General features: G+C 36.4%; 1 protein-coding gene across 1 annotated transcript in view; it reads right to left on the bottom strand.

Moving 5' to 3' along the window:
- Positions 1-2,609: 2,609 nt before the first annotated feature.
- The window catches only part of Jmy (junction mediating and regulatory protein, p53 cofactor), an 89,443-nt gene continuing 78,416 nt past the window's right edge, over positions 2,610-13,636 (bottom strand). Inside the window, exons 8-11 of the mRNA XM_026393272.2 lie at positions 13,403-13,498; positions 11,735-12,338; positions 10,584-10,894; positions 2,610-7,540 (exon numbers count right to left, since the gene is read on the bottom strand). Coding sequence (XP_026249057.2) covers positions 10,587-10,894; positions 11,735-12,338; positions 13,403-13,498 — 1,008 coding nt within the window. The 3' untranslated portion in view covers positions 2,610-7,540; positions 10,584-10,586. The remainder of the gene's footprint in view (positions 7,541-10,583; positions 10,895-11,734; positions 12,339-13,402; positions 13,499-13,636) is intronic.

Genomic DNA, 13,636 nt, shown 5'->3' with positions numbered 1-13,636 from the left:
CATCTTTCACACACTTGCTAGGGATTTAGGGAGAAGTACCAAATGAAGCATTTCCAGTCCACCATATTTGATATTCATTGACGTTCATATTTTGGGAATTTTCTTTTTCCAGTACTGGGCACTGAACCCAGGACTACACACACGTCCTCCCACTGAACCACAGCCGCAGTGTGACTCTCCAGAAGAGTTTGATTCTCAGAATTGCATTTCAGTCAAGTTATAAAGTAGAAATTCTGCATTTTTTGATTACATCCAACCCTGAGAGTGAATGTGAAGGTAAGGGGTTTTGTTACTAATGTAGAGTCTCCTTCTGAATAGCCTTTATCCTGTGAAACATGAATGACTCATGTGAATTCTCATATTAGATGAAATACATACTAAAACATTATATATATACTTTTTCAGACTTGTCCAGGAGCATTATTTCTGGTCTCAGATGTTTTTGCCTGTAAATTGCCCTAACCTTTCTAGTGTCTTTGTGGATAATCTTGGCATTGTATCTTCAGGAAGATAATGACGCTAACACTCATGTACTAGGAACTCAAAATTTTAACAGGGCTTGTAGAGAGCCTTCTCTTTACATCTCTCATGTTGTCTACCCTCTACATGTCTGTGTCCAAACTTCATTTTTTTAACAAAGACACTAGTCACATTGGATTAGTGCATTCCCTAATGAAATCACTTTAACTTGCTCATCTTTATCAAGACTCCAAATAAGGACACATTCTCATGTACTAGAGGTTACTACTTGAACTCATGAATTTTGGGGAGGACCCTAAGCTGGTCATACTAAAAAACAAAGCCAGGAAGAAGACAGTTTGTGCATAGGTCCCGAGATTACACATGCTCAGAGCTAAGGAAGTTAACATCAAGGGGCTGACAGCAAGGGTCAAGACACATCCAGCCTTCTAGTCCATAAAAGGAGACTGGAGGTTTTATGTAACAAAGACACCATCTCACTATTTTGTGGGTGGAGATGTACAGAGAAAAGTGATAGTGGAAAGATCTGGTGGAGGCTACTGCAGAAGGACAATTTAGAGATAAAAGGTAGGGTTGTTTGAACCAGAGTTTTAGGGGAGAGAGAAGTGTGATGGGTGGCAGATGTAAATTAGCAGGTCTGAGGACTGGAGGTAGTTAGGTTGGGAAAGGGGTGAAGGATAGCTTCTAGGTTCTAAATAGTGAAACTAGATAAACTGTTACTGGTAAAAGGGAAGCTCTGGGTTTAGCCTTTGACGACAGTGTGGTCAAGGGAACCATTTTTGACCATGTTCTGAGACATGTTAAGGCGTCCAAATGAAGTCATTAGACAGCTGAATGCAGAGAACTGAAGTGCCGAGAAGAGGTACAGGCCAGAAGAGAGTTAAATTGGGAGCAGTTTTGACACAAATGTTAGTAAGAGCCAAGGGAAAGAGTAAGAAGAGAGGAAGAATATGGCAACAGAGGAAAAAGCCCTGAAATATTTAGGAAGGTGCTCTTTTGTCCCAACCTTCCATGAGTGCCACAGATAACTGCATGCTGCCAACTTAGTGGAAGCATGATTGAGGCGGGAGAGGCTGCATCCAGGCAACACTATAAGGTAATGACCGAGTGTGATTGTGATGATGATGCTTAGGAATGAGTCATCACTGGCCTCTGAAACCCTCCCAGCAAGGGACTCGGCAGTCAATTCATGGTTGCATTTTATGACAGGTGTCAGAAGTTCCAGGGATAACATCCTCTTTCAAACACGTGGATCTGACCTATATACTGCAGGCCAGCCTGTTTCTGAAAACGGTGACAACATGGCCTGTAAGGAAAACCAAGTGATTTTTCATAAGAATATTTGAACCACTGGAACGTGATCACTTGGTGAAATTAGGTCCCAGAGGTATGGGTCTTTCTTTAAGCATGAAAAATCATTTTGGCCTATAAAACTCAGGGAGGGTTATTGGCAACTTAACTGTTCTAACCATAGGATGGCTTCTGCATGCTGTGATTTTGAGTAAAATTACAACAGCACATGCCCACATGGCTCACTCTTGCTCCTGCTGGAAGAGGGGATCTCCTGTACAGGTGATACACTTGATGGTGTTAATTTTTTTTCTAGTTTATATATGCATCTACGTACTGCAGGACATCTGCAAATTTGAAAACTTAAGATTTAAAATATCTTTAAATAACATAAGGCTGATAGACTGATGAGAGACTGGGATGCTGACAACACAAAACATCCGATGACACACCACATCCTTTGTTTTGGGGGATAACAAACCTTTTAATTGTTCCTGGAATTAAACTGTCCTGAGAGAAACTGGACAGGTTAATTAGCTAATAATCAACCCCAATTTAGATGATCATTTAAAGACACTTTGACGTTGGAAATCGGCATTTCCAAACTTTGTGGATATTTACACAAACATCATGAGTGTAATTAAAACAAAGCTGCCACTGTTATACTTCATAAACAGCACCTAGGAAGAGGCAGAAGTCCAGGGGAGGAGAGTCCCTGGATCTTGTTCTATACGTCATAGCATGGTATGAAAGCTATGCAAAAGCTGCTGTGCTCCTCCTATTTAAGATGAAAATACCTACCATCAACACTATTTTAAACAAACAAAATCAGGTTAATTCAAATAAATATCCTTTATTAAAGAAAAAAAGGAATATTGTTAAGCACCAAAACTGTATGTTGTTACACTGCATGTACAATAAGAGAAAGGTGATTGCAATACTTGGTGTACAAGTACTTAACTCTGAAGTCATGAGTGTAAAAAACATGAAATATAAAGCAATACAATAATTACAATGCAGAAAAGTTGCACTAAAGAGGAAAAGGCAATGTTCAAAACAATTATTGGAGATTTCATAGTATTGCTATAAATGCTTGCTTAGTATTTTCTTTGTACTTTTAATACTTCAGAATGTTAACTGAGCATATTGAAGTATTGTAAATTTGCAAGAGATGGCATTTACAATACACTGTGCACACTGTCCATATAATGTAATGATAAAGCCATCCTTAAAAGCCAAGCACAATGTGCTAGTGTTTTGCTTCTACCTTTATAATATTGCACAAAGCTAGTAAATGGTGAATCAATTTGCCATTATAATTTTCATTTACCAAGAATGGCTAAAAAAAAAAAAGGAATGTCAGTTTCATTCATCCTAATGGACTTATTCATGCAAAATGATCTGTGGCCTTCCATTTTTCATAAACTACATATTATGGTTTCACACTTGGCAAGATATACAGTACAAGGAGAGATTCAGTGCGCCAGAAGGGATTCTGTAAAAGCCAAATAAGTTAGAAGTCACTATATGGATTGCACTTTCTACCCTTCTTTGTACACAAATGAAGGGGAAATGCCTTGTGATCATGAAGACTTCTTAAAACCAATGTACTTAATATGGGGAAAGCTGGAATAATTTGTTATACCCTTGATAGTTAACCATAGAACATGCAAGTTAAAAGAAAATTCCTGTGTTAAAACTCAACTCTATGACCAATACTCACCCATATCTTTTGCTTTCATCTAACCATCACTTTTCAAAGTCTTTCCTACCTGCTATCAACTTCCGATACTGATCTTATTTGTACCTGAATTAAAAACAAAAAACCTTCCTCTAACCCTCAAAACAAATGACCGCAACTCTCTAACATGCCAACCTCAGAGGTATCCTCTGTACGTACACATTACAATAGCAGAATAAGCGTACTTGTAGCAGGGGCAAAACATCTGAAATTTGGAATTTAAGCAATTAAATTGTACAAATGCCAAGTTGTACATTTACTGTAGGCAAAATGAATTTTTAGAATAAACACCCTTGAAATAAGTCAATGGGCAAACAGCATACATGTGCATGCGCACACGCGCGCGCACACACACACAATCCATGATAGTTTAGGCAACAATATAAACTCATTTTGTAGGAAAAACCTTTAAATTACAATGTAGGATAAAAAATAACATTGCTTCATTTTACAAAGCAATTAGGCAGAGACTCTTCTTAATGTGCTTTAACTAAAGAGGACTTTTCAGCAACATCAAAAATTACTACTGACTTATTCAGTAGCACTAAATAAATGCAATACACCCAGCAGTAAGGTACTTCTACTTTCTTACCCCTCTTCAATTTAAAATAAATCTTGCTGGTCAATTCTCTTAACATTAGCATAGTTCTTTTTCTATTGTAAGCAATAAATGGGAAATAAATATCTTTAAAATGCACATTTAACTTTATATCACCATTTATATTCAGTGCAAGAATTAGGTAAAACTAAATGTTTCAGTTTTCATATCCAATAGTTGTATTTTTACCAAAGTGTCTGCAACCGATTTAAAATGCTTACATGGTATTTTGTTTTGTTTATAAATAACCTGGCAAAGTACAAGAAATTTCAACTCCCTGATAAGGCCTGCAAGGACCCAATAGTATTTACAGGTTGGTATCTGGTGTTAAGTGCATAATAGTTAAATAATAAAGCTGAAAAAAAAAATCCTTGTGTTTGTAAAAGGAGAAAAAAAAAGGTTTCTTTATGCTAAAAAGCATTGAATTAAATAAATACACTCAGTGAATGTAATTTAAAAATGGAGTCAATTGGGTGTGGTGGTGCATGTCTATAATCCCAGTGACTCAGGAGGCTGAGGCAGGAGGTTCAAAAGTTCAAAGCCAGCCTCAGCAACTTAGTGAGGTCTTAGGTAACTTAGCAAGACCCTGTCTCAAAATATAAAATAAAAAGGGCTGGGAATGTGGTTCAGTGGTTGAGTGCCTTTGGGGTTCAATCCCCAGTACCAAAAAAAAAAAAAAAGAGTCCTCTTAGAGAATGTATAAAATTAAGTTGTATTGTTTACTGAACTCATTCCATATAGTAATGCTAGTGCCCATTCCCTTTGTGTTCCACTCAAATAAGAGTATGATTCTTAGTGTCCACAATGGCTATTTATGCTTTATAATTTGACATGGTATGACACAAAAAAAAGTGACCCCCCCCCCAATAAAATGCTCAGCAAAGTTCCATATTCTTTCTGTGGAAATACCACACCTTATTGACTTATGACAGTCTACCATTATTCTTAAAGATGCATTTTACAGAAATCGGCTCCAAAATGAAGAACTAAGGAATGATGGTTTTTTATCCTGCTAACAAACTCAAAGAGCCTATAAAATATACTTCAAATAAACAGAACAAGAGTTCACTCTTTAAAAATTCCCACTCGTCAGGCATTACCTCATACTGCTAAACCACCAACTAGGATTTCAAAGCATTCAGAATACCTTTCCTCTACATCGGTCCTATATGTATAATTTTGATTGCATTAGTAGGGGAAATATCTGAAATTGACATTCAAGTGAGCGGTTAACATGAACCTCAAAACATCTCCAAGTCATCATCTACTTGTTTCCCCCATTTTAAATAAACTGCAATTGAGACTAAATTGGTAAATTAACTTCTAAATTGACTCAGCATAAGCAAACAGCTGTTTGTGAATTCAGAAATGATACATTAACAGAAATACAACTGTCAAATATTCTGAGCAACACAAAAAATACAGGCAAGTTTGGAACTGGAAACGTGATCATTTGTAAGTACCATAACAAAGGAAAGGAAAAAAGAACATTGATCACGCTTAGCTTTTGTAGGGTTCTGATACTGCTTTAAAATGGGGGTTCAATTGATACTCATTTTAGACAAGTGGACCCTCGTTCTTTTAACTCCAATGGTATGTGACCTACAGTAATTCGTAATTTTGTGGAAGTAGCCATGTGAATCTCTCCCCCCAAGTGCTGACTATGGGACGCAGGGCCTCATACATGTAGGTAAGCACTCTACACTGAGCCACATCACCAGCTGATTAAAAGGTGGCTAAAGACAGAGCACAGGAGCCTTTTTAAAGTGAGATTGCTTTATAATAGAATCCCATAGTACTAATGGGTAGCAATTCTCTCAACATGAAGGGTCCAGTGTTTTTTGTTGTTAATTTAACATTACATCCTTCTGTATTTTTCCAAAATTGAAAAAAATGAATAAAAGTTAGGTTATGAACAAGCATCCAAAACACTTGACACATGAAATACTGATACACAGACACAAAATGGATGGATTAGATGGATACATGTTTTTTTTAAAAAAGTTTTCTAAATTTAAAAATTTGCAAATACATTAATCTAACGAATGGCTCTTTGGGTTAAAAGCATACTTTAATGCTTTACTGAAGTTATAAAGGATATGTACCCACCCCTACTAAAGTTTATATATATTAAATGTGTACTACTAATCATCCCAGACAAGACACAGGACTTATGCTGGGATTAGAACCAATGTATCATGAAAATGTTGTGCAGAAATTCCTAGTCTCATCAATAAATATATTACTAATGTTTGAGCAAAAAGATTTTGTTTTATATAACCCTCTGCTGCTGGGAATTTTTGTTAATGAAAATAATATTCAATAACAAAGGCTCTCTCCCAATGTTCCATTCAGAGCATTTCAAGATAGTGAAATGCCAGCCAAAGAGGCTTTCCTGTCTACTTTCTGCATCTTTGTGGAGCACATGCTTTACACTGTGGAGCATAACAATAAAAACTTTTAATGGTGCATGATAAAGAGTTATGATCTACATCCCTATTAGTGAATCCTCCTTTTTGATTCTCAATAGGAAAGTCATGAGTTATGGTGATCAAGCAACAGTTCAAACAAAAAGATTAAAAATAATTTGAAACATTATCAAATTACAAAGTATTGCTTCTCATAAACAAGGATGCACATAAGATTCAAACCATTATAAATTTAGAATTATGAAAAGCTATTTAAAAGCATGGAAATTTTAACTTCAAACCCTTACAAAGTGTAGACTGTGTAGCCTTCTAAAAATATGCCTTGTTAAATGTTATCATGTTTGGTACACAAATTAATAGGTGTATCTCCACTGATCTTTCAGATGTTGAACATCATTTATGAAAATTCCTTTGGAGATGAGAACTGTTAAAATTTTTAAGTACATTTCCATCTGATTATAATTCCTGACTTATTGCTACCATGATAAACTTCTTTTTCAGAATGTAGCACTATTTCTGTAAGCTGATATGGAAGAAGCTCTGTGTTTTCAGCAGATGTCTTTCCTTTCAGTACACTGAAAGATGGATCTCAAAGCAGTCCCAAAACAGCTCACAGTAGATCTCTTGTCAGCCCAGTGTTCTTCCAACTCATAGCAACTCCCAGTTTAACTGGCCACTACAAATTATATATATATATATATATATATATATATATGGATGGGGGAAGGGAAGGTGCATAAAAAACAGCCATCTCCAGGAGGCCTTTCTTCATCACAGATAGGAACATTGCACATTTAAAAATCATCTTAACCATTATCTATTGGAATGACTATAAAAGTAATAATTTGCCAATTGTGCTTCCTTTTTTTTTCCCCCATACAACTGAGTCAATATACTTTGGGTCTAATGGAATCCAACTGTGGAACCAAGAGCTTCAACTTTTGTTTTCCAAAAGAATCCGAACCAATCTTCATCTGTACGTATTTTTCTTCTTTAAGTTACCTGTTGGCAAACAAAATACAGTGAATTAAAAAAAAAAAAGATATTCTCTCTTCCCTCTCTCTCTCTAAATATATATACAAGCATACACACAAACCTTTTAAAAGCATATAATAAAGCAAGGCTCAGTGCTGCACACCATTTACACTTACACTATCTGGGATGAAAGATAGGTAAAAGATGGTGGATTCAAAAAAAGAAGCATATAACAAAAGAAAAGGATTGGGAATGTAGCTCAATGTAGAATGCCTCTGGGTTCAATCCCTAATACTGACACATAGACACACACACCTAAAAGTGACTTCACATGTATCTGAGCTCATACGTTATCTGAGAGTGTTTCTTTTAACATTGTACAACATGCAGAAATCTCCACCCCCAAAAAAAGACAATGAAAAACCCAGCCTCCAACCACTCCAGTGAAATTTTAAGCAGGTTTTTTTGTTTGTTTTGTTTTCTTTGAAGTGGCACCTGTTCTTCAGCCTAAATGAATAGCCAGAAACTTTAAATAACACCTCAGCCAGTTGCTATACATAATGCTCTTACAATGTCTATATATCAGAGAGGATTCTGGTGGGGTGGGAGAAGACAAATGAGGGTATGCCAGCCTGAGCCGCTGTACCAGCTCTGCCTACTATAGGCCAGTTGTAAGAAATAAAAAACAAAATATACAGATCTGTGAAAGCCATGTTGTGGCACTAACCAATAATGCATCCAGTTGGTAGTTTTAGTGCAGGTTTAAGCAGCAAACTGAGAAGCTACAAGCAAGAGACAATTTAATAAGTAGCAAGAACTGTGAAGTGGGGGATAATCTGCAAATAACTAGAAAAGTTTCCAGATGCACCTGAGTTGCTGGACATTAACATAATGAGCAAGATGTCTAGATTTCTAAATATCTGCATTCATATACAAGACATAATGTACACATGCACAAGCAAAAATGGTTTCAAATTATCTTGGAAACCAAAAGTGATGTCATACAGTTCTACAAAGTGATCATAATTAGGGTCTCTACATAACAGGAAATAAAGCAGGGAAATGATAGTATTGAACATTGCTGAATCATATCAACAGAAATATTTTTTTCACCCTTCTGTTAAGTTTGGTGCATAAGTGCATAGGGACAGCATGGAGAGGTAATAGATGAATATTTTCCAGATAAACCCAAGCTCAAAAAGAACAAGTGATTTTTTTTAAGCATTTTTCACTTATAATCAATATTTTAAAACTGACAGTTTTTTGGGGTTTTTTTTGGTACTACATCTCCAAAATCCAGATGTATACCTGCATATCCGTATCAACTCAGTAAGAATCTCTAACTCAAGAGTATGCATTTTATTTTTTTTAAGAGAGAGATAATTTTTAATATTTATTTTTTAGTTATCGGCGGACACAACATCTTTGTTTGTATGTGGTGCTGAGGATCGAACCTGGGCCGCATGCATGCCAGGCGATCGCGCTACCGCTTGAGCCACATCCTCAGCCCCAAGAGTATGCATTTTAAATAAGCTCACCAGGTTAGCTCTTAAGATCAAACATGTTTAAGAATCACTGTGCTGATAAGCACAGTGCTGTAATTCCAGCTACTTGGGAGGCTGAGATAGCAGGATCACAAGTTCAAGGCCAGCCTGGGTAACTTAAAAAGACTCTCTCTCTCTCTCTCTTTTTTTTTTTTTGTGTGTGTGAGAGAAAGAAAGAAAGAAAGAAAGGGCTGGATGTGGAAAAAAAATCAATGATAGAGTGCTGTCTAGCATGTTCAAGGCCACAGATTCAATCTCCACTACTGAAAATTAAAAAGATTCATTTTGCTAACAAAAAAAATTATCCTTAATTTTTTTGGTGGGGGTGGGGTTGTTCCGGATATTGAACTCAGTGACACTTCACCACTGAGCCATATCCCCAGCCCTATTTTGTATTTTATTTAGAGACTGGGGCTCACTGGATTGCTTAGCACATCACTGTTGCTGAGGCTGGATTTGAACTCATGATCCTCCTGCCTCAGCCTCCTGATCCACTGGGACTTCAGGCATGCACCACTGCACCCAGCCTTTACCTACTTCTTCCAGAACTAAAATATTCCCTGTTTTGGTAAATGTTGTGAATCCCATAGAGACATAATTCCATCAAGAGAATATTATAATGAGTAGAACATGTTTGCATATTCTGTACATTTTGCCCAAATTGCTGTATTTCCGCTGCATTAATTATCAGTTCTATATACTATTTAATTTATAGCACATTATCTTTATTGATTTGATATATTTAATATAATTTGTGTCACATTACAAACTAATTACCTTATTAAAAAGTAGACTACAAAATAGACTACAAATATTACTTAAGATAACGTCACATTGTAACCAAAAAGATGATCTTACAATATATTGAGGGGACTCTAGACATGTTATACATGTGTGTATATATATATATATAAGTTGCAGCTACTATATATATATGAAACAGGACAATTACATTATGTGTGTGTATATATAAACACACATATACATACACACACACACACACACACACACACACACACACACACACACACACACAGTAGCTGCAAACTAGTCTAGACAATCCAGTAAATGCAATAAGCCCGAGTAGTTTTAAAAGGTTTATAAATCTAATCAGACTATGCAATGATTTTTTTTCTAGATTGATACTAGAAAACTTTATAGGCTGCAAAAAGACATCAAAACTCAGAATATATAATGGAAGTACTTCAGTTGAAAAAGTCCTCCTTTAAAAAAAAAATTAAAAAAATAAAATTAAAAAAAAAAAAAAGAAAAAGTCCTCCTTTGTTTAAGGCAGAAGTAATACTGTCCCTTTACTTGGGATATAAGTGTTCTACAGAAAATTTTAGTGAGCAAGATATAAAAATCATAGCATATACATACCAATAATCCTTAAAAAGTGCTTTTTGTTACTTTGGTTTCTAGAAATTTACAAACTTATGATCCATACTATAAGCTTAAGACTCAATAAGGAATACCAGACCCCATTCTGTAATACTGAATGCTATTAAAGACAATAGGCCATTTACTTGTCAGTTTTCCCAGTCTGTGCAAGGCAAAGCCTCCTCTTCATCCTCTGACTCAGGGGATGCCTCTTTAATTCTTCGTAGAGCTTCATGGATGCTCCGTGTTAGAGGGTCTGTATCAGGCAGAAGTGTGAAGGATTCTCTCAAAACTTCCTTCTGTACCTTCTTCAATTTTACCCCTTTCCTTATTTGTGCCAAGATATTATTACTATCATCTTCATCAGGAAAAGGAGGCAGAGTTCGCTGTTCAACCTTTTTCAAATGAAAACTACCACGCTTCAAGGATGCTAGAACTTCATCCATAGGTGAGCTCACTTTGGAAAATGAAACAGAATAATTACATTAATAAATATTTCACAGAAAGGCCCCAGATTAAAATGTAATATGCAAATGGCTTTACATAATGTTTAAAGTAAAGTTCCTTGTTATTTTTAAGACATATTGGACATGCAATAAATTGTACATACCTTTCTCTACTTCTTCACTTTCTTAAACAAAGAATATACCTCAATACCAAAATGTGAGAAAATGTTACAAGATTTTGTCAATGTCTCCCAGCCCTTTCTTATGTGAATACTGTTTTGTTCTCTTTGTTTTTGTGGTGCTGGGGACCGAACACAGGGCCTTGCACATGCTAGGTAAATGCTCTATCACTAAAGTACTCATGGTCTCTATATCCTAGACCATGAGTACTTTATCTCATCTCCCAGGTTTAAAATCAGATTTTCTCTAGCATAGAAAGAGCCACCAACCAAACAGGTCAAGTCACTTCAGTAGACATACTTTTAAAACATACCCAATAAGTAGCCTAAGAAGGTACACGTTCATGTGTATCAGTACATATCTGTTGCTGTGGGTGAGAATTCTCCTTTACTGTGACCTTGAAAACCTGTTTACTATGAAATAATGTTGTTCAAAGATAAATATTTTAAGGCTGGGGCTGTAGTTCAGTGGCAGAGCGCTTGCTTAGCATGTGTGAGGCACTAAGTTGGATCCTCAGCACCGCATACAAATAAAATAAAACCATATATAACTACAAAAGAATCTTTTTAAAGAAATGTTTTAAATTGTTTAAAGTAGAATAAAATTATTATTATTAGTCATTATTCCTCACTTTATGCAAAAGTTGGTCATGAAAATGTCTTTCAAGTTACCTCTCCTCCTCTGCAAACCTTCAGCAGTCTTCCTGAGCTTCTTTCGGGCACTAACCAGCTGGCTGCTATCGAAAAGGTGTGCTGAGGGGGCACTGGCAGACTTCGGGATCCTCTTCTCATTCCCCTCCTTTCTAGGCAGACCTTTCTCCAGTGTCTCCGGGTTGGCAGTGTTGTCCTTTGCAACAGGCAGAGGGGGAGGAGGGGGAGGGGGAGGGGGTGGTGGGGGTGGAGCGGGTGTAGGAGGGAGAGGTGGTAGGAGTGGATCTGTGCTAACAGAACATGGTTTGAGGTCACTGCTATTCAAAAGTGGAAGAGATGCAGTGGGAGGCAGTTCGGAGGTAACACCACTGAGAGGTAATGAAGTGGCTTCAAGTTGTGCTAATGAATTATCTTCAAGTTGTGAAAGGCGCTGGGATTCTGTTGTCTGTGATGACCCAAGCTGTCCTCTTCCTTCTCCCACCTCTTCAGTTTTTCCCTCTACCTGCAACACCCCTGGTAGAGAGTCACAAGGATCCTCATGGGGCACAGGACTTGCTGTACTTTTTCTTCTCGCATGAGCCAGTCGTAATCTGGTTGATTTAAGTATGACTTGCCCAGGGTACCTCTAAAATAACAAAATTATTATAACTGGTTGTATTACATTAAAACAATTTATGTATGTCCTTACACTGAAGATATTTTTGGCTCTTTTGTGACTTTTCAGGGAAAAAAAAAATCCAGAATACTAGAATGACAATGCCTAATACCTCCTCAAACTATTATCATCAGCTAGTCTTAACTATTTAAGAAGCCAACTGTTCAAAATTATTGCATTTAAAAAAATATTTAATATGCTACTGTTATGCAGAAAGCTAAAAACCTATTAGTTTCCTGTACGTTTTTCAATGCTTGTGGATTAGAAAATTTGAAACTTCTTTTACTGATTGTTTATGTAGCGTAATAAAACCTCTGATAATAATATATTCATTTTGACCTGTGAAGGAGAGGAATAAAATCTTTTGCATTATTGATTAATACAGAGAAGTCTCATTATAAATCACTTATTGCATGAAAACCTAATATTAATAACACTTGTTAAGAAAATATTTACTTAATGCAAGTCTTATCCTCTTATAAAGGATGCCCTCACAGCACCCCATTTTTTTTACTGTACAACTAAGAGTTCACTTCACCTATAAGGTAGTTCCTTCAGTAGGGAGGAATTGAAGTAAAGCTTCAGAGCATTTCAAGGTTTAGACACTCTTTATATCTGTTCAGAGTCATGGCTTAGCCTGGCAAGGAACCTGCTCAAGAAATTCTCATATATAGGTCCACTCTTCCATTCTCCAATGGTCATCGCCATACATTACCTTCATAGGTTGATATATGTGGAATCAGTAACAAGTTGATATTTGAGCTGGTTAGTCAGTTGTAAATTGGCTATTTTTATGAAATGCAAAGGGAATCCAGGTTTCCCAGACACCCCAATCTTATACCACTCTTTGTGTACCAAAGATCACAAGAATATTTACTTTGGAAACAACCAAAAGAAAGGAGGCCATGATATCAAAACAGTTGTTGGGAAGGGGTGGGGGAAGAGAACTGCCATAGTTATATTTTAAAGAGATATGTGTATAGCTCTGTTTGAAAAGCAATGAAAAACAATAAATGGGCCATACTTTCCATTACCTGTTTAAATGTTCGAAGTCTATCCAGCGTTCTCTGTCTCTCCTGACTAACCCAGGCACTTTTTCTTTCCTCTTCATCATGCACTTTTTCTCTCTTCTGGTAAAAAAATAATTCCATAAGTCCATTATGTTGTGTCCCATTCATTTTTGCCATTAATAGAGAAAACACACATGCACACAATGTTCTCCCAATATGTAAAATACATGACTTAAGAGAACAAAATGTTCTATGACG

Source organism: Urocitellus parryii, chromosome 1, assembly GCF_045843805.1.
Source record: "Urocitellus parryii isolate mUroPar1 chromosome 1, mUroPar1.hap1, whole genome shotgun sequence".
Classification (NCBI taxonomy): Eukaryota; Metazoa; Chordata; class Mammalia; order Rodentia; family Sciuridae; genus Urocitellus; species Urocitellus parryii.
This window is presented reverse-complemented; position numbering and strand designations above follow the sequence as displayed.